The sequence below is a fragment of the Prionailurus bengalensis genome, chromosome E1, assembly GCF_016509475.1.
Source record: "Prionailurus bengalensis isolate Pbe53 chromosome E1, Fcat_Pben_1.1_paternal_pri, whole genome shotgun sequence".
Taxonomy (NCBI): domain Eukaryota; kingdom Metazoa; phylum Chordata; class Mammalia; order Carnivora; family Felidae; genus Prionailurus; species Prionailurus bengalensis.
The window spans coordinates 18,263,039-18,283,093 of record NC_057347.1 but is presented as its reverse complement, the minus strand read 5'-3'; the positions used below and the strand labels follow the sequence as shown (position 1 = coordinate 18,283,093).

Here is a 20,055-nt window from a genome sequence, read left to right as displayed (position 1 = left end):
TACAGATCTCAAGAGATCACTCTGAATCTCTCCCCCCCCCCCTCCTCCGCAGCCTCCTTGCTACACCTCTGGGACCAGTAGAATCTTAGTTGTTTTTTTTTTTTTTTAAGTTTATTTATTTTGAGAGAGACAGAGACAGCACGTGAGCAGGGGAGGGGCAGGGAAAGAGAGGGAAAGACACAGAATCCAAAGCAGGCTCCGCCCTGTCAGCACAGAGCCCAACGCGGGGCTCGAACTCACAAAACTGAGCTCATCACCTGAGGCGAAACCAGAATCGGCTGCTTAACCAACTGAGCCACCCAGGCGCCCCAGAATCTTCTGTTAAGGGACGTTTTGGTTTTGAGGCGTGAAGCCATCAGCTGACTCTACGGCCACAATAGCTTTCCAGGTCTCATCATTTTCCGTTAGCAGGTGACAATCTCCATGCGGCAGGACGCTTTCATATCTCATCCCCTCAACAAGGACTCCAGCTCTGCGTCAGTAAAATGAAGATATGGAACCCACAGCCTAGCAGCAAAGGTGCGCGGAGACATGCGCTCAGATCAACACTGGTGCGAAAGGAACAAACGTGTCACCGAGAGTGGTACAGGCAGGCTCAGAGCCGGCAGCGGTGACACCAAATAGAGGCCAGCAGGGGAGAAGGCCTTTGGCCCTTCAAATATGCCGGGCTGGGGGCGCCTGGGTGGCGCAGTCGGTTAAGCGTCCGACTTCAGCCGGGTCACGATCTTGCGGTCCGTGAGTTCGAGCCCCGCGTTGGGCTCTGAGCTGATGGCTCAGAGCCTGGAGCCTGTTTCCGATTCTGTGTCTCCCTCTCTCTCTGGCCCTCCCCCGTTCATGCTCTGTCTCTTTCTATCCCAAAAATAAATAAAAACGTTAAAAAAAAATTAAAAAAAAAAATATGCCGGGCTGGGGGAAGTGTGGGTGCATTTTAAGTAGATGGGAAAGTGAATCGAGAGCGGAGAACTGTACAGTTGCCGCCGGAAGGAAAGCAGCGGGGTCCCTTCCTTGGAGCGCCTCTCCCGCTAGAATTCCACTTCCCACCACCACGGGGCGCTGCTGGGCTAACGGTGTTTGTCTCATCACAATACGAGTGATTTTCAGAAGGTGCTGACCACTGCCACTGCTCACTCAGAAAGACAGGGTGACAGCTCAAGACCCCCCCCTTTTTTTTTTTCTTTTTTCTTAAGCCACTCTTTGACTTACTCTTTGCTTTGGGTGAGGGAATCCGCTGATCGACGGCCGTGTCCTCCCTCCTCCCCAGACCAATCTGCCTCCTACCACTTCTCTGACCTCCAGTTTAGAGCGGCAGTGCCCCCCACTGAAGGAATTTCAAACAGAAGACAGCAGCTGCACGGAGATTTTTTTTTTTTTTTTTTTTTTTTTTGGACCGAAGAGCCCTGCGGGGAAAGTGCTTGGCCTTGAAAGTCTTTATCTACAGATAACAAACTTGGCTGGGCGAGAGGTTTTCTGAGAAACACTCACATGAGCAGCTTACCACGTTCCCGGGGAAATCCCAGCCGGGGCGGGGGGGGGGGGGGGGGAGGGTGGCGCCCACACACTCTCCCCTGCCCCCCCAGCAAGCAGTTCTAATCGGCGGGGAGTACAGCCTAAGTGGGGCCGCCTTGTCCTGAAAGCCACCTTTGGGGGCGGGGCAGAGCACACCTTGCCAGGCCCCTCCGGAGTAACGCGTGGAGTGCTCCACCTGCGCAACAGACCCTGGGCTGCCAGGACTTTGTGTTCTGGCAGCCTTCAAGCCACCCCACAAGGAACCTTCACCTCCCTCCCCTGCTATGCTCCCCTTCCAACCGGCTCTTGACTGTCCTCCATAGTAAACACCCCCTCCTGTCCGGAGCCCAGACCCCTCCTCCCAGACCCCCTCCTCCCAGACCCCTCAGCCTTCACCGCCTGCTGGAACTGACCACTGACTCCCCGCTCTCCAAGGTCTCGGCTTCCCCACAGCCCTCCCCTGCGTTGGCAGTTCGTTTTTTTTCACACACCAGCCTCCCTGCTCCCCAAGGCCACAACCTCCGCTCTCTGAGGTTTGAGCCATGCCTTGGCCCATGCCCACCTCCTCCTGGGTGCTCTCCTGACTCTACCTTGGCAACAGTCTCCCCAGCCTTCTCACCCCCATCCCAGGTGGTCTTCACCGTCCATCCATCCAGCACCTTGGGCTCTCTGTCCCTTGACTCCATCTGCAAACACCTTCCCCTCCTCTCCATTTCGGCCCACACCTCCCCCTGCACAGAACCTCTTCCCAACGCCAGGAATGTGGACATCGTGCCCCCCTGTCATAATTTCCCAACCTTCTGGCCTCTTCATCCGGTGACTCCCACCCTGCCAGCACTGCCTCCTCGGCCTCACATTCATTCCCTTCTCCGCCTTCTCCCAGGCTGCCAGCCCCTCTGGCCCACGGGGCTTCCTCCCCATCGAGCTTGAAACGCATGTTCCGCCTCTTCAATCCACCCTTCTCATCCAACGTCTCAAAATCACCAGTGTGCTTCTTTGAACTCTTTTTGAAGTTTATTTGGTGGGGGAGGGGGAGAGAGAGAGGAGAGAGAGAATCCCAACGGGGCTCTGTGAGCTCTCAGCACACAGCCCCAATGCGGGGCTCGATCTCACAAACCATGAGATCGTGACCTGAGCCGAGATCAAGAGTCAGTGGCCGATGTCTTTCCGAACCTCGGCCCTAGAGGAGTCAACAGCCTTTTTTCTTTTTTTATTAGACAGAGACAGAGAGAGAGAGAGAGAGAGAGAGAGAGAGAGAGAGAGTGCTCATAAGCAGGGGAGAGGGGCAAAAGTAGAGAAAAAAACAATTTTTTTTTTTTTTTTTTGAGAAACAGAGAAAATCTCAAGCAGGCTCCACGATCAGCACAGAGCCTGACACAGGGCTCAATCCCATGACTCTGGGATCAGGACCTGAGCAGAAATCAAGAGTCACACGCTCAACAGCCTGAACCACCCAGGCACCCTCAACAGCCTTTTTGCTGAGGAGACCCCACCCTGGAGAAAAGCACACCGCCTCGGAGATTGGGCCTCCAGATCGTTGGCCACCCACCTCAGCTGGGCCCTCTACACTGCCACCAATCTCTCTGTTCTAGTGCCAAGGGGCCCGTCCTGGGGAGCACAGAGCTCCTCTGGCTTAACCCTAACCCTTCCATTCTCTCCAGCTCCTCAGGGGCCTTGAGCCACATTTCCTGCTCTCTTCCCTCCTGCAAGGACAACCTTCCTCCCTCACCCAGAAACCTCAAACAGCATCTAAGTAAGTGAAAAGCGTTCTAGTCAATCTGAGAAATACGTAGGCCATCTCTGGAGCTCATCTCCCTCCAGCCACTGCCCCCTCTTCTCTCCTCTCCTTCCTAACCGGAGGTCTACACTCCCTGCCTCCCTTCCCCACCTCCTTACTCCCTGTCCTGCTGTCATGTGCCCCCTGCCTCCACCACACCTGTGCTCTCTCACAGGGCCACCGCAGGGGCCATTCAGTGTTGCTCTGACCCAGCTGACCCTCCTCCCCACCATGTTTGGGACATCACCCTCCTGTTGTGCACCTGTATCTCAGCCCCCTCCTCACCCCCCCCCCCACCCCAGGATGGAGCACCCTTAAGACAGGCCCTTTGCTCTCAACACCGACCGCCATCAAACGCAGATGCCCCACTATCTACGTATCCAGACAGGTTCATCCAACTGCCCCCGAGACTCCTCCACTCAGACTGTGGAGACTGCTCAGTGTCAACGCAGCCAGAACCCGATTACCTTCTCTTCAGCTCACTTCTGTGAGCCAGTCGGTGGGACATTCAGTGAATGGCTGGGCCCAGCGGGCAGTTAAAGATCAATATTTACAGAACCAGGGGCGCCTGGGTGGCTTAGGCAGTTAATGGCGGACTTTGGCTCAGGTCACGATCTCGCTGTTGGCGAGCTCGGGGAGTGCGAGCCCCGCATCCGGCTCTGCCCTGACAGTGTGGAGCCTGCTTTGAATTCTCTCTGTCCCACTTATGATCGCGCGCGCTCTCTCTCTTTCTCTCCAAGTAAATAAGTGAATTAAAAATATATATATTTGCAGAATGAATAAATCCTCCCTCATTCATCACAGCCAATCCCTGCCCCAGCCAAGACCCGCCCATCCTCTTGCTATATCCCTGTGCTTCTTGCTGAATTGAAGTTGGCTCTCCCCTAGGCAGCCTTCGGAAGGCTTCCAGGCCCCTCAGGTTCGGCGGGGCTGGGACCTTGCGGGTGTTCCCACGGCCCGTGAACGTCGCACCACCGCGCGGATCACAACGCGCTATGGGGCCGGCCCTGGTCTGCGGCAGCTGGGCTGCATTAGGGGCTCCACTTCCACCAGCGCCCGTGGCCCAGCACACAGGAGCCGCTCAGTAAGCTTTACTCCTTTGTACTGAATGAATGGAGTACTGGGTGAAAGGGACCACAGCGCGCCACGCAGTCTGCAGCCAGGCCCGGCGGGCGTCAGCCCCCGCGCTCCCAGTTCAGTCTGCACGCCGCAAGCCCGAGAGCCGTCCCACGCGGCGAGCGAGGAACCCCGCCCCATTCCACGCGGCACCCCCAACGGCCAATGGAAATGGTCTGGGGTGGCACCGCCTCTACACGCTATACTTGTACGAGCCAATGGGAGTGCCCTGCGGCGAGCGCCGCTCCCGCCGGGGCTTTGCAGCCAGCCAATGGGAGTGGCCGACGTAGCCCTCTCGGGGGCGGGGCGGGTGGTCAGGGCGCGGAGTCCTGGGACGCGGCGCGGGTTGGGCCCACTTCCCACGTCGGCTTTCCAGGCCCGTGCGGCATCCGCTCCTCACCGGCGCAACCAACCGATAATGGGGGCTCTGGGCGTCCGGCGCGGTCTGGAGTGGCTACTGGGCCTCTACTTCCTCTCCCATGTCCCCATCACTCTGCTCTTGGACCTTCAGGTGGTGTTGCCGCGCGAACTCTACCCCGTCGAGGTGAGGGCGACGGTCGGTCCAGACGGCCGGTCGCTGAGTTTGGGGCCCCTCCGCGCATTGCGATCGTTCCCCGGCGTCCCCAAGACCTCCCCTCCCCCACTCGCCGCCCAGCCAGGGTTCTGCCCCCCTTTCCCTCCCTCCCTCCCTCCCTTCTTAGGTCCTGCCCGTGCCCCAGCCTCTCCTCACCCTTCATCTCGACGTCTTGCTTGGGGTTTTCGATGGTCCGGACCGTTATCCCAAGCTGCTTGTTGCAGACACTTTGGTCCTTTTAAAGACAGTTCTTCCCTGGGTATGCGTAAGGCTCGCAACACCCCACCTCTGGTCACTTGTATTTGAGGGAAGTAGCCTGGATGAACCAGTGTCTCAATCACGTGTTGGATTTGTGTGTTCTTTGAAAGAGCTTTAAAATAACGTCTAATCCCAAAGCAATAGTGCAAGTAGCATTAGACCCATAACACAGGGCGTTCACGGTTCGTCATTGCTTCGGTCTTAGGATCCAGCGACTTGGAAAGCTCGTAAGTAAATTAACGACACCTTTTCAAATCAGCTCTTTTAATTAGGTTCGAGTAAGAATGATCACCTGACTAGAAATAGAGGCGAGAAGCCCCATTTCCTCGTTGTTAATGAGTATCCCTTACCCCAAAGTTTGCTTTAATGCTTTTCGTTTCTTCAGAGCCACCGTTTTATTTTACCTGTTCCTTTCACCTCTGGACCCTGTAACCTTCTCCCGGGGAGCTCCTGTCCTCAGTTCTGTGCTTCTCCACATTGTGTGCAGAACTGTGGGCAAGACTGACTTCTCTACCTGTTTCCCTTTAGGTGCTTTTTCTCTGCAGAGCGGGGGTGGGGGGGGGTGCTTCACCTGAGGTCCCTGAACCCCTGGGGTATACCACGGGGTATGCAAAACTGTGTGGGCCTTGTGGTTTCTGGGAGGAGAGTCACAAGCTCACACATACAGGGTATATTAATTTCCCGTTGCTGCTGTAACAAATTACCAGAAACATGATGGCTTTAAACATTTGTTCTCTTACAGTTTTGGAGGTCAGAAGATGAAAATGAATCTCGCAGGCCTAGGGGAATCTTTGAAGGTCCTAGGGGAGAATCTGTTCCTTGCCTCTTCCAGTCTGGTGGCTGCCAGTGTTCCTTGGCTTGTGGCCCTATCACTTCAGTCTCTGCTTCTGTCATCATTTGGCCGCCTTCTCTTCTGTAATCCAGTCTCCCTCTGCCCCACTTTTATACAGACACTTGTGGTTACGTTTAGAGCCGACCAGGTAGTCGGCATAACCTCCCGTCTCAAGACTCAAAACCCTTACCTTAATCACATCTGCAAAGTCTCTTTGGCCCTATAAGGTTACGTTCAGAGCTTCCAGAGACTAGGAACTTTGGGGACTGTTACTTGGCCTGCCACACAGACCCAGGTAGCACCCGCTTTCTCAGCAGGTCGCCACCGCTCTGCGCCAGCCATTAGTTGCCTTGAAGAAAGGAGCCTTGTCTGTGGTTTTCAGAGTCTGTGTGGCCAACAAAACCCAGGCAGGCTGCCTGCTTAGTGTTTGGCGTGATGAGTCCCTTTAATACTGGGCACTTATGTTAGTTACTCCAGGTTACTCCGGACTTAACAGCTGGTGCTTTCTTGATCTCTTCTGAATATGCCGTTCCCACAGGTTCTTGCTTACCACCCCCAAATACCGTTCAAATGTGTCCAGCATCATAAAGACCCCATTTCAGCTTATCTCTTTGATTTGGTAAAGTTTTCTCGGTTTTAATGTTGTCTTATTGTAAAAGGTCAAGGGCCATTGCCAGTGGGACCTGGCCAGAAATTGTGTATGTCTGTGTCTTTCTGATGCTGTTTGAAGGTGTTGGCGACACTGGGGGGGGGGGGGGGGATCCTATTTTGGAAGGGCTGTTGTCTCTCTTCACTCTTGTTGCTTTGGAGTTGAGATTGATGGTTTTGTTGCTTGGTTATGGGGAAAATAATAATACAAGCCTTGAGGGATTCTCAGATTCTCTTTGAAAAAACGCCCAATCTTCACATCTGTTGTGTTTTTCTTCCCCAAATAGAAGGAATTTTCTCCTAGAACTAAAATGCTTGTGGCGATCCCATAATGGTTGGGGCTGATCTTCCTTGGTTTGAACCGGTCAGTACTTGGAAAAACTCTTACCCTGAAACAAAAAGAATTTGGTTTGGATTGGAACATGGAGAGGATGGGGAAGGCATTGTGCAGTATCGTTTGCAGCGGGTAGCATTGGTTTTGTTTAAGGTGAGCGTCTAGGTGTGAAATCGGCCTGTGCTCATCCTAAGGTAGAAAAGTGCGGGATTGGGGCGCCTGGGTGGCTCAGTTGGTTGAGCGTCCGACTTCGGCTCAGGTCATGATCTCACAGTTTGTGGGTTCGAGCCCCGCATCGGGCTCTGTGCTGACGGCTCAGAGCCCGGAGCCTGCTTCCGATTCTGTGTCTCCCTCTCTCTCTGCCCCTCCCCCACTCACACTCTGTCTCTCTCTCCTTCAAAAATAAATAAACATTAAAAAAATTAAAAAAAAAAGAAAAGTGCGGGATTGTTTAGTGACAATTCCTGGTTTAGAAATTCTGGTGCCAGGGGTGCCTGGGCGGCTCAGTCAGTTAAGCAACCGGCTCTTGGTTTCGGCTCAGGTCATGATCTCACGGTTCGTGAGTTCGAGCCCTTCAATCCCAAGCAGGGATACTCTGATTCTCTATCTCTCCCCCTCCCCGCCTTCCCACTCACGAGCCCGCACATGCGCGCTCTCTCTCAAATAAATAAACTTTATCAAAGAAATAAACTTAAAAAAATGGATTGTGGCCTTAAAAAGGTAAAATAATCTATTTTTAAAAATCCCTGTTTATAGGCCAGGTCAGTAGTTTAATGGACACCAATGGTAAGTGGAGTCCAATGTGTCAGGTATAGGGGTGTCTGGGTGGCTCAGTCGGTTAAGTGTCCAACGTCGGCTCGGGTCATGATCTCACGGTTCCTGAGTTCAAGCCCCGCGTCGGGCTCTGTGCTGACAGCTTGGAGCCTGGAGTCTGCTTTGGATTCTGTCTCCCTCTCTCTCTGCCCCTCCCCTGCTCACACTCTGTCTCTCTCAGAAATAAATAAAAATTAAAAACAAAAAATGTGAGTCAGGTAATAAACCATTTTGGGGGACTTACCTAATAAGAGTAGTTCTTAAGGACCAGTTGCATGCTGCGCTCTTAATAGGATTAAACTTGAATTTCTCCACATACGTGTTGAGTTCAACTGAGTAATTGTAAGATTTACTCTGTGCTTGCCATTGTTCTAAAGACCGTGTACATTAACTCATTTAATCTTCCCATTAGTGAAGGAAGTGCTATAATTGGGAAGCAAGTTCAGTGAGATTTAAGTGCTTTGCCCAAAGCCTGCACCCGGAGCCCTTCACTCTACCAGGGGCCTGCGGTTTGCTTTCCCTCAGCCCTTAGTCCAGGTCCTTTCCGGCAGCGTGCGGCTCGCAGGCGACTGTGGGCGGGCGCTAGGATCCTAATTGATGACCTACAAGAGCTGGCTGAGTTTTGCTGATCTCATCCTGGATTTATGAAATAGACAAATGGAACAGAAAATGAAATCAAACCAGGATGCCTTTTAAATTTCTACGGTAAATCTTGACAGCAGGTCATTCCCTCCAATATTTAAAAAAAAAATTTTTTTTAACGTTTATTTATTTTTGAGACAGAGAGAGACAGAGCATGAACGGGGGGGGGGGGGTCAGAGAGAGGGAGACAGAATCCGAAACAGGCTCCAGGCTCCGAGCTGTCAGCACAGAGCCCGATGCGGGGCTCGAACTCACGGACCGCGAGATCATGACCTGAGCCGAAGTCGGCCGCCCAACCGACTGAGCCACCCAGGCGCCCCCCCCCCCTAATATTTTTTAAAGAATATCTGGAGAGCAAAAAAAGGATCTCCAAAAACATTTGACTCAAGTTGCTTGTTCCACAGACGAGGAAATAGAGCCCAGGAGAGGTGCAGTGACTTAACCTTTATGAATTTTTTTCTGCCACCTTACCGTCCTGAAGAGTGCCTAGAAGGAAGCTAAGGGTATTGCTGTGAGTTTCAACTTCAGATCAAGTACAAATTAGACATCACCCGGTCGAGAAGCTGGTAATCTAGCCAGAGCCTTTCTGAAATTAATATCATGCTAACAGAATGTTTGTTTCTGGATATTTGCTTAAAGCTCAGCTTCGGCGGTGAGGCCTTGGTTTCACAATGGTGAGCCTTTATCTTTTGACTAAAAATTAACAGGAAAAATACTGCAATGGAAAAAAATGGCTTTTCCACTGCAAGCTAAATCCTTACATTGGAAGTTCCCTTTATTTGCTGTAACTTGATATTATATATATATTTTTAGCTTTGGAGACAGGTGTGGCAGAACAGCGCCATCTCCAGGATGTAAACTGTGACAGACCTTTTGTAGTCCCATGTGATGCGGGGGAGCCCTACGCTTTGGGCCCTTAAAGGCACAGAATGGGCAACCTCCAACCTTTCTGCTTCCTTCCTCTGCTGGTAGCCATGGGTCTGCATCTTTTTTTTTTCAGAGAGAGGAAGCACACGCGAGCACATGAGTCGGGGAGAGGGGCAGAGGGAGAGGGAGAATCTTAAGCAGGCTCCATGCTCAGCTGGGAGCTGGCGCGGGACTCAGTCCCACAACTCTGGGATCATGACCTGAGTGGAAAATCAAGAGGTGGTCACTCAACCGACTGAGCCACCCAGGCGCCCCTGGATCTGCATCTTTTGATTTAACAGTGTAATCAGAGGAGGGTGGGCCCCAAGCTAGAACCAGGACTGCTAACCCTCAAGCCTTGACAGCCTAGAAGCTCTACAGTTTGTGGTTTGGGCAGTTTGTTCTCCAGATGTCCTGTGGGTCTCCTAAAAGAGAACTCTTCAGAACTACAGTAGTTAAGAATGATGAGGAACTTGAGATTTAGGGATTCAGTTGTCTGAAAGTGCATCTTATTTTTTTTTTTTTTTTTTTAATTTTTTTTTTTCAACATTTATTCATTTTTTTTGGAGAGAGAGAGACAGAGCATGAACGGGGGAGGGGCAGAGAGAGAGGGAGACACAGAATCGGAAACAGGCTCCAGGCTCTGAGCCATCAGCCCAGAGCCTGACGCGGGGCTCGAACTCACAGACCGCGAGATCGTGACCTGGCTGAAGTCGGACGCTTAACCGACTGCGCCACCCAGGCGCCCCTGAAAGTGCATCTTAAAGAGGTTAAACTTCTCTCCCTTCCGTTCCACGCCCCACCCCCCCCACCGCCCCCGAAAAAGGCAAAGAAACTCAATTCATTTCTGTATTTGAGGCAGTCTGGCCCTCGGAGCTTGGTGTGCAGCTGCTGTTCAAGGACAAATGTTAGGGTGGTTTTCACAGCCGTTGGCTGACATGCAGGGCTAGTGTTACCCGGAGTCACGAACGGGTAGCAGAGGGGCTGGAAGAGCTGAGGAAGGCTTGGAGGAGGGAACATTCGAGTCAGAGCTAGGGAGTCTTTAGGAAGGGGCCATCTAGGCTGCCTCGGGGCTGGGCAGTGAGGGACTCTTCGGGGGTTGGAGCGGCCAGCCTGTCCTGCCAGGTGGCTGTGTTCAATGTGCTCGTTCTCTCTCCTCAGTTGAGAAACCTGCTGAAGTGGTATACCAAGGAGTTCAGAGACCCTCTGCTACAGGAACCCCCAGCATGGTTTAAGTCCTTCCTGTTTTGCGAGCTCGTGTTGCAGCTGCCTTTCTTCCCCATAGCAGCCTATGCCTTCTTCAAAGGTTGGTAACTGGGGGGAAAATCCCATTTGTGCCCTGATACCCAGTCCCGGAAATCTTTGGGGGAAGTATCTCAGAGGAGAGTGATCCCTGTAGTCTGAGGGTCACCTAGGGCGGGGTGGGAATGGCCAGATCTTGTAAAGGGACATCAGCGTGGCTCAGGTGGATGCCTGTGTGGGTAGCTGAGCCGAACGACTGTCACCTGGAGATCTCTCCTACATCTGAGGCTGCTTCAAGATCGAACTTGTTCCTGTTTGTTGTCTTTTTTTTTACCCCTGCAGAATTTATCATTAGCTTTTATTTTTCTGATTTGGGGAGCACCATACTGGCTTTTCAGCGGTAGCATCAGGCTTATCCCTGAAGGGCTTAACTTCTCATTTATTCTTACAGTGTTCCCGTGTGACTTAACGCTTTTAGAAAGACGGGGGCCGTACTAATGTACATGATAACTAAGCTCATACAACCAGTTTCCCACTGGAGCTCCCAAATCCATCTCCGCAGAATCTGTTGATCTTCTCACCTGTATATATACTTATTTAACAGATGCTGTGGGCAGGCCCTTCCCCCTGCCTTTTAGGCCAGACTGGCATAGATCGTAATGGCCGTTTTACTGCCCTAGAGTTTCTTTTTCTTGCTTTTTTTTTTTAAATTTTTTGTTTTTGAGAGAGAGAGAGAGAGAGAGAGAGCGCGCATAAGTGGGGGTGGGGCAGAGAGAGAGTGGGATAGAGCATCCAGAGTGGGCTCGGTGTTGACAGCAGGGAGGGCTCAGACTCGTGAACCCCGAGATCATGACCTGAGCTGAAGTCAGACACTTAACCGACTGAGCCACCCAGGCGCCCCACTAGAGTTTTTCTGAATTAAATTCCAACCCCCACCCTTGGCGCTTTAGCAGCCGGTGGGCTAGAGCCCCAACTTTGTGCATTAGGAGATACTAGAACACATCGGGTTTTCCATTTGTTTGTACTTGGAAAGGAGGTAGATTCAGTGGAAAGGGAGCAAGCGTGGAGACTGGCATGGGCGCCCCTGGAGTCGTAGACATACCTAACGCTTACCTCTTTCTCTTCCCCCAACTTCAGGAGGCTGCCGGTGGATCCGCACCCCTGCAATCATCTACTCCGTTCACACCATGACAACTTTAATTCCAATTCTCTCCACATTGCTATTTGAGGATTTCTCCAAAGCCAGTGGTTTCAAAGGACAAGGACCTAAGACTTTCCACGAACGACTAACCCTCGTATCTGTCTATGCCCCCTACTTTCTCATCCCTCTTATGCTTCTGCTTTTCATGTTGCGGAGCCCCTACTACAAGTATGAGGAGAAAAGAAAGAAGAAATGAGAGAAATGACCACTGGCCCGGCGGGAGATGCCCACAGGGCAGTTTCCTGTTGGACCCGGTATGCAGAAAACTGCTCAGAACCCATGTTTCTCGGTAGCGTTCGAACCACACCAGCAACACACAAGAGCAAGACACTGGCAGGAGCCCCATCAGACCCTCCCCTTCTGAGAACACTGGCAGCAACGGACCAATCACCTGAGGACGGACAGGGGGGTGTGGGCTGGGTTATAGGGAGGTGGAGCCAGACACCTCACTGTGTGCCCAAGTTCCGCCGGGAGCAGGACCAGACCAGAAACTGGATAAACTAATAAGACACGTGGCCTGCTTGGCATGTTCACGAGTCGCTTGACCCACAACGTACAGGTGACCAAACCCTCGATTCATGACTCTCTACAGCGTGTCGTTAATCAGCAAAATGAAGAGTGGGATGTTTCAGGCCATTTTTAAGTTTAAAATGTGACTTTAATATTCATTAAAAACGATATCCTGGGTTTTTTGCCTTCCCCTCTGGTGGGGGGAAAGGTCCTGTAAGAGGTTTAGACTTGGGTTTTGCTCAACGGTTAGCTCTGGCCTGACTTTCAGAAATGGGTTATGCTGGAAGGTGTTTTCTTTCTGTCTTAAACGGGTCATCCCAGAAAAGATTTTAAGTCTCCTTAAAGACCTTAGTCTTCTGTTTTTACAGACCACCTGACTTAAGTCCTGCTCTGAGGTCTAGTGTCTCAAACCTGTTCTGGAAGTGTGCTTCCGGGGGGATAATGTCACCTCCCTGATAGTTTCGTCGTCATTCCTGGCTTGTTCTCTAAGTAGAGGGGCAGCTGGGCCTGACGTGTCCGTTGTGTAAATACAGGAGCTCTTCGTTGGTGTTCCTTAGTTTTCTCTAAATACGTACTCAAGGCCAACTCAAAAACAAAAACTCAGTGAATGCATGGAAAATGGTAACTGGTCCTTCCTCTTTTTATCTGTTTTGCTCACAAGTCATAATGGTCTGATTGATGGGGTATCATCTGACACCTGTGTCCGGTCCCAATAAAGGTAGCTGCCGACGACTGCCTGCTTCGTTTCGTGGCCTGGGGGCTAGAGCGTCCGGGGTTCCCTTACAAGGTGTTCCATGTACACTTCAAGGGCAACAGGAAAAGAGGCAGATCAAGCCATTTGAAAACAATAATTTATTGCTCTTCCTTTGAAAGCTTTGTGACTTTACAAAAAAAAAAGGGTCAAAATTTACAGACTGCTCAGTTCAGGCTAAGAGTGCCAAGAGGTGAGAGCCTGGAGCACTGTGGCCACGGGGTAACTGCCCAGCAGATGTTCGCTGACATTTGCAACAAGCCCCCCAGACTTGCTTACTGCCTTCAGAGATGCTGTGTTTTTTTCCACACCATCTCTCAGGACATACTTGGGTCATTGGTCAAGTCACTGGATTGGTACAGAGGTTTTTTGGGTTTTGTTTTTTGCCCGGCCTGCTATAAAATGAAATTTCCAGTTCATTTCTGAAAAATAAATTGGTCAATAAATTCATTTTGTTCTGCTTCTACTTTACACAAAGCTTCATATTCAACCCGATACCTGAAAAACAAAATTGTTAGAAGCCCTAAAAATGGATGAAATAAACCGTGGACTTAATTCTTCTAGAGAAGAATGTAAGCGATTTAAACGATCCCAAGAAATGGTGTGAGTTCATAATGAAGAGGTTAGGGTAAGAAAGAAAGAAAGAGGCGAAGCCCAACCCAGGGCCACCCGTGAGAAGTCTCCAGGTCTTTTCCTCTAGGAGAGCTAGCCAGCTTCACGGACTCGCTACCGGAGCCTTCTAGCTCCCAGACCACTAGAGGTGGTTTTGTATTAACAAGTGTCCTTTTTCCTTCTCATTAAACAGGACTTGACTTTATTTTTTTAAGTCTTCAAGTCAGATGGCAAGTGGGACCCTGTTCCCGAGAGGACAACGGTGAAGAATAAGGACAAGAGGTGGCCACTCAAGAAGGAAGAATAGAACTGCAGTCGAGCAAAGAACTTTCTTTGCACCCTCACCTCTTACCTTTCAAGCTGCATTTTCTTTTCTGCTATTAGGGCTCGGAGTTGCTGCTGTTGGGCCTCCCTCTGCTTTGCTATAGATTTGAGCAAGTTCCGAGCACCGATGGCCTAGAAAGAAGGTCGTGGCTTCGTTAAAACCGTCTTCAGCTAAGTCCTCAGCCGAGGGAGGGCCACTCGGGGGCGGTCTCGGTGCCCAGCCGGGGACAGACCGTCGAGCCCCAGAGCGTCTGGAATAACCTGATGAGACCTGCATCGCAGCTCAGGGGCAGATCCGCGAGTCCCCCCGCCCCCGGAGTCTGGCACACGGGTGCCAGTGGCCCCTCTGGTGCACCATTGAGCCCTGTGTCCTTTGCCGGGTCACTGACCCCCCCCGTATGCCTTCTTCACTTACAAAAGCATAAGACCACCCATCTCAGCGATGTGAACATGAAATGATGACAGTGCACTAGCATAAAAGAGTTCGACTAGCGGAAAGAGTTGACTGGGAATTGTTACTTAGAATCCCGTTTTACTTAAAGAAAATAATCCCATCCCCCGCCCCCCCCCCCAGCAAGAAAAAGTCCAGCGGGCAGGAGGAGAGGCTGGTGAACCGTGTCCCAGGCCAAGATGGAGAAGACACGCTCATCTTACCTTCATCTTCTCGTTTTCTGCTTCTTTTGCCAGTTGGTCAACAAGCTCAATTAAACCACCAACTATTTTCTGAAACTGGCCAATTTCTTTTAGGGGAAGAACAGAAAACAAAATGTTTTATTTTCTCTGCATCATCACTCCCTTCGTGTTCCCTTGTGGCGAGAGCAGGGCTAACGTGTGTCCGAGCGGTCTGGCGCACGGGCCTAGAGTCTTCCACCCTTGGTCTAAACCCAGAGGAGGGTGGCCAGGCGCTCAGAGCTGGAGCAGGGCACACTTGGACCTTGAGTCCCAACTGAGCCAGCCGGTGACTGTTGACCTCTGTCTGTGAGGCTCCCGGTGGCCCATCCTCCACACAGACTCCATCCTGCCCTCCCCAGGAGTGACAGGAAGCACAAGGGGCATGTCCCCAGAAGGACGGACTCAGGACGTGAACACAGTCTCCTGACTGGCCACAGATATGGCCCTAGGTTTCAGTTAATGGTGGTGGTGGGGGCAGGGGTTTGCCCACAGAGGGCAGAGCTAATAAAGAGCTCAAAGCATTCAGGTGCTAATATCCCATTCGCTTTTTTCAACGTCCTTGGGTGTGGGGGGACCTCATCCTACTGAGGAGTGAACTAGGACCCAGGGAGGAGGGACGGCATGCAGTCAGAAGACTGGCAAGGGAGCCCAAGCTACCTTTCACCAGCCAAGCTCTCTGCAGACTATGGCGTGCCCAGAAGGCTCAGAAATCCCTGCTTTAACCACACGTGCTCTGTATCCGCTGCTCTCGGGTGCTTGCCTCCTGGGACAGGAGGTGTCCTGGGTATCCAGCTAAAATAGGACTTTGTTGAGTCTGTTGAGCTACTTCTAGAGACTCCAGTTAATCAATTTTCACTCCAAGTGATGGTAATCCCGCGACTGAGAAAACTATTTCTTCCAAGAATCGGGAGTACCTAACTACTCCCACCCCCAAGCCACAGTTCTGCTTCCGTGAGGTTCAAGGTTTCCGAGAGGGAAGAAAAGCAACGATGGGACATCCTCCACATCTCACCATTTGTTCCGTTTGGTGCTCTGTGTGGGGCCACATGGGCGCATTACAGGGCGGGCAGACGAGGTGGCTAGTACATGGGAATCGATAAAGGCCGGGCTCCACTTCCAGGGAGCCACAGCTCCACTCTGGCAGGGACAAGAGCTGGGGGCTGGGCGGGGGCGGGACACAGTTGGAAGCTCAAAGCTGAGTGGCACCACGTCTCCCCAAATGACACTCACTGTCCACAAAGTCCTTGCACTCCTCCTTGAGCTCTGTGGTCTGCTGGGTAACCTCAGGGTCCAATACCCGCAGCTTGTTCAGCTCATCAAAGTGCAGCCCCGCTTCACCCAGGATGTCCTTGGCCATAGCTGTGAAGAAACCAGGCTGAATCCCCAACCGCTTCCCAGCCACCCAAGGAAATGCCTGCTCCCAGGCCAGCCCCGCTCCCGCCCCCAGACACCAACGCCAAAAACCCAGATGCTCTTCCTCCAAAGGCTCCCCCTTCCCTCTGCCTCCACCTCTCTGAGCCTCACCTGTTTCCCTTCCAGCTTCCCTAGAGGAGAGAAGTTCTGCTCTGAAGGGCTGAGAGTGGCAGCCGGGAGGAGGTGTGTCATAGGAGCAAGGGTCAGGAAAGAATAAAGTCCAGCTGCTTGTCACAGGCACCGTTCATTCAACACACATTTCTTGAGTGCCTTCTACAGGCCAACACTGCTAGATGCTGGGGGTACAAAGATGAGTGGAGCATGGTGCCCGCCCGGGAGGAGCGCATAGTTTAGCTGGAGGAAGACAGACACGTAAACTGAAAAGTACACTGTGTTAAGTGCGTTTACAGAAATATCGCGCAAGCGCTGGAGAACGCAGCGGTCAGCTTGGGGCGGAGGAGTCACATTTGAACTAAGCGTGAGAAGCCATGGCATATTTATCCCCAATTAGGTGCCCAAAAGGACATGAAAAAGCTTTTCAAATACAGTACTGGAATAACACCAAGAGCAAACGAGGAAATCTGCGTGAATTAAAGATCAGAGTTGAAAAAGAAGCCGGGAGGAAGAACCTTACCCACAATGTACGCCACAGGCTACCGTATGCTTGCCTGAACTCAAGGACTAGAGTGGGTTCAGTCTCTCTCCAGCAGAAAACACAAAAAGGAATGGCGTGTCAGCAAGCACATACCAAGTAAGGAGGCTGGGGAAAGGCATTCCAATCAGGGAAAATAGCACAGACACGAGCCTGAAGTCACTGAGCGGCCTAGAATATGGAAGGACCGAGGATGTGGCTGAAGAGGTCGGCTGGCGCCAGATCAGGAAGACCGTGTGCGCCAAGCTAAGGCATTTGGGTTTCTTTCTGTGGGCAGGAGAACCAGCAGGGATATCTTTTCCCCTCCCAGGCCACCTTGAACTCCTGGGTCCAAAGGATGCCTCAATTCCGGGAAACTGAAAACGCACCCTCATTCTGGCTCAAAACAAAACAAAACAAAACGGGCGCCTGGGTGGCTCAGTCGGTTAAGCATCCGACTCCGGTCATGATCTCACAGTTGGTGGGATTGAGCCCTGAGCAGGTGCAGAGCCTGCCTGAGATTCTCTCTCTCCCCTCTCTCTCTGCCCCTCCTCCACTCACGCACACTCTCTCCCCTGCTCTCTCAAAAACCTAAGTAATAGGGGCGCCTGGGTGGGGCAGTCGGTTAAGCGTCCGACTTCAGCCAGGTCACGATCTCGCGGTCCGGGAGTTCGAGCCCCGCGTCAGGCTCTGGGCTGATGGCTCAGAGCCTGGAGCCTGTTTCCGATTCTGTGTCTCCCTCTCTCTCTGCCCCTCCCCCGTTCATGCTCTGTCTCTCTCTGTCCCAAAAATAAATAAACGTTGAAAAAAAAAATTAAAAAAAACAAAAAACTAATAAACATTTTTTAAAAACCCCCAAAAAACGAAAAAATGAACATTAAAAAATAAAATAAAATAAACAAAAGGACACGCCCTGTCTACAAAGGGAGGCAATGCTACTTAGGGCTAGCCATTGGCTGCTATACCAATTCCAAGACCCCAGGTCTTCCAAAGGCTACCACCACCTGGTGCTGTGCCTGCCCTTTCCTCTGCCCCCACCTCCCCCAGCTGTTTCCCTTCTGGCTTCCTTAGAAAAGTTCTCTTCCACATGGGGTGACTGTGGGAGTAACTTTCCAGAGCAGGTATACCATAGGAGGAGCGATGGTTAAAAAAAGAATTCAGTCCCCCGGTTACCAGAACTGATTTTCAAGACAGCCAAAAATCCAGATTTATACATGAAATCTGACTTTTAAAGGAAAGCGCTGAATTCAAATATTTAAAGGCAATACCACATCCAACACTGTGGGCCAACAAATGCGTGTCTACAGACTGTCTGACTGTGGCCCAGAGCCTTTCGGCTACTGGATGGAAATAGGTTAGCATCTTCCTTTTGAAACATTTTAATCATCCCAAGCTTCCTTTTAATCAAGCTTAAAAAAAAATTTTTTTATTTTTAAAATTTTTTTTTTTTTTCAATGTTTATTTATTTTTGGGACAGAGAGAGACAGAGCATGAACGGGGGAGGGGCAGAGAGAGAGGGAGACACAGAATCGGAAACAGGCTCCAGGCTCTGAGCCATCAGCCCAGAGCCCGACGCGGGGCTCGAACTCACGGACCGCGAGATCGTGACCTGGCTGAAGTCGGACGCTTAACCGACTGAGCCACCCAGGCGCCCCTTTTTAATCAAGCTTTTTATTGTTTTTAATATAGTTGCCTCTCGAAGTACTTCTTTTTTTATTTTTCAATTTTAATCAAGCTTTTTAAAAGGTCTGTCTTCCTGCTTTTTCTGTGACATTTACACATACAGTCTGAGCACTGAACACCTACCAGGTGATTAATCAGACCAACTGCTCTAGAAAGCTTCCAGTAACCCGAGGGAGCAAATAATCTGCTTCGACTGCCACTCCCGTCCCTGAGAGGAGGCGTTTATTCAGAGACACCTTCTGAGTCCCTGCTCTGGAGACAGAGTAGTGAAGACGATGCTTCAGTTCCTGACCTCTGGACAGAGAGTAAACAGATAACCACAAATTGTGACAACAGTATGAGGAAAAGCACTCGGTGAAGATCCTGAAGCTAAAAGAAATGTAATGCCTTCCAAGAACCCAAAGCCTAGTGTGGTTAAAACCCAGTGAGCAGGGGGAGTGCAGAACAGGGTAAGTCTAGATGGGGAGGCCAGCGCTGGTTCATGGAGGGCTCTGAAAGCCGCAGTCAGGAGCCCGGATTTTATCATAAGGGTAGCGGGCAGCCAGCAGATTCTCAGCAGAGTGGTCCTATCTGCCTTTTGGAATGATCACTGTGACCCAGGATGGAGAATGAATTGGAGGAAACAGAAGAGGGAGGCTACACCTACCTTGGTTCATCACTGTAACCCTAGCATCTAGCACGGTGCCTGCACATACCGAGTGCTTGCACTCAGCAAATGTTTGTGGAATGAATGTGGAAATAGAGAAGGCTCTTACAGCAACGAAGGCTTGGAGCTGAAGCAAAGTGTTCCAATTTGCGACGTTATGTAAGCCGAGTTGATAGCATTTAGTAAAGGACTGGATGAACGTAGGAGTTTGGGGATGAGGGAAGGAAAGAGGCCAGATTTCCATGTATCTGGCTTGAGCGCCAACTGGATGTTTGGAGGGCAGAGTTGAATGAGATGGATAGGACCGGAGAAGGAGGGCAGGGTGAGGGTTCCCAGCCAACTATCAGATTCTTTTCCAACTCCCACCACACGTGCGTGTCTGAGCATCTGAGGAACACCGGGCACAAGAGCCGCATGGAGCTCCCAGAAGATGACAGCGGCGACACTCTCCGCCCGAGTTCCACTCCCCGCACTGCAGGCGCCGTCGGCGGGGTGGGGGGAAGGGGCACGGGACATACATACACAGTTAGGAAGACCTGGGTGGTGGAGCTGGCTGTCCACACTACGCAAGCGCCTTGAACTTATCTGAGCCGCAGTTTCCTCACAAGACCGTTGTTAGCATCAGCGCGTTAAGTTCCAGGCCCAAGCTGGGTGTAACACCGCTCGCAAAGAACCGCGCGGAGTCCCCACGTTTCTTTCGGCCTGTCAGATTCACTCGCCTCGCGGGTCCGCCCGCGTCCCCCGGCCCGCAGTCACTGCCTACCTGCCAACCCCGTACCGGCGGCGCGCTGCGGCCCGGGCTGATTCCGACAGGCAGCTTCTCTCCCCAGTTAGCGGCAGCCGGTGCCTCGCCCGCCGGCCTCAGCCGCTGCCACGGATACAGGACCTGTTTACCCACAACGTCATTACCTGACTGCGGAAGCACTTACCCCGCCCAGCCCGCAGAGCCTGCTGGGAAACAGAG

The 20,055-nt window shown here is 51.8% G+C and overlaps 2 protein-coding genes across 4 annotated transcripts; one reads left to right on the top strand and one right to left on the bottom strand.

Annotated features, from left to right (window-relative positions):
• The first annotated feature begins 4,678 nt into the window (after positions 1-4,678).
• On the top strand, positions 4,679-13,091 carry TMEM97 (transmembrane protein 97). 2 transcript variants are annotated; one of them, XM_043583605.1, is made up of 4 exons: positions 4,830-4,943; positions 6,999-7,198; positions 10,568-10,712; positions 11,786-13,091. In XM_043583605.1, the coding sequence occupies exons 2-4, from the start codon at positions 7,043-7,045 to the stop codon at positions 12,043-12,045; spliced, it is 561 nt and encodes a 186-aa protein (XP_043439540.1). In that variant the 5' UTR covers positions 4,830-4,943; positions 6,999-7,042; the 3' UTR covers positions 12,046-13,091. The 2 variants fall into 2 exon arrangements, with proteins under 2 accessions (XP_043439541.1, XP_043439540.1); XM_043583606.1 differs by lacking the exon at positions 6,999-7,198 and having other exon boundaries at positions 4,679-4,943.
• A 101-nt stretch (positions 13,092-13,192) lies between these two features.
• Positions 13,193-20,006, bottom strand: IFT20 (intraflagellar transport 20). 2 transcript variants are annotated; one of them, XM_043583607.1, is made up of 6 exons: positions 19,855-20,005; positions 16,243-16,485; positions 15,949-16,077; positions 14,701-14,786; positions 14,075-14,178; positions 13,193-13,608 (listed from the first exon to the last, which is right to left on the bottom strand). In XM_043583607.1, exons 3-6 carry the CDS (start codon positions 16,073-16,075, stop codon positions 13,527-13,529), a joined length of 399 nt encoding a protein of 132 aa, XP_043439542.1. In that variant the 5' UTR covers positions 16,076-16,077; positions 16,243-16,485; positions 19,855-20,005; the 3' UTR covers positions 13,193-13,526. The 2 variants fall into 2 exon arrangements, with proteins under 2 accessions (XP_043439542.1, XP_043439544.1); XM_043583609.1 differs by lacking the exon at positions 16,243-16,485 and having other exon boundaries at positions 19,855-20,006.
• Between the last annotated feature and the right edge of the window lie 49 nt (positions 20,007-20,055).

Bases quoted from the DNA above. Each gene is read 5' to 3' on its own strand.
- IFT20 (XM_043583609.1), bottom strand. From the start codon at position 16,075: ATGGCCAAGGACATCCTGGGTGAAGCGGGGCTGCACTTTGATGAGCTG. The intron at 14,179-14,700 runs GTAAGATGAGCG...CCTTCTTTCTAG, and splicing joins CAGAAAACGAGAAGATGAAG to GCCATCGGTGCTCGGAACTT. The intron at 13,609-14,074 runs GTAAGAGGTGAG...TTTGTTTTTCAG, and splicing joins AAGAAAATGCAGCTTGAAAG to GTATCGGGTTGAATATGAAG.
- TMEM97 (XM_043583605.1), top strand. From the start codon at position 7,043: ATGGTTGGGGCTGATCTTCCTTGGTTTGAACCGGTCAGTACTTGGAAA. The intron at 7,199-10,567 runs GTGAGCGTCTAG...CTCTCTCCTCAG, and splicing joins TAGCATTGGTTTTGTTTAAG to TTGAGAAACCTGCTGAAGTG. The intron at 10,713-11,785 runs GTTGGTAACTGG...CCCCAACTTCAG, and splicing joins AGCCTATGCCTTCTTCAAAG to GAGGCTGCCGGTGGATCCGC.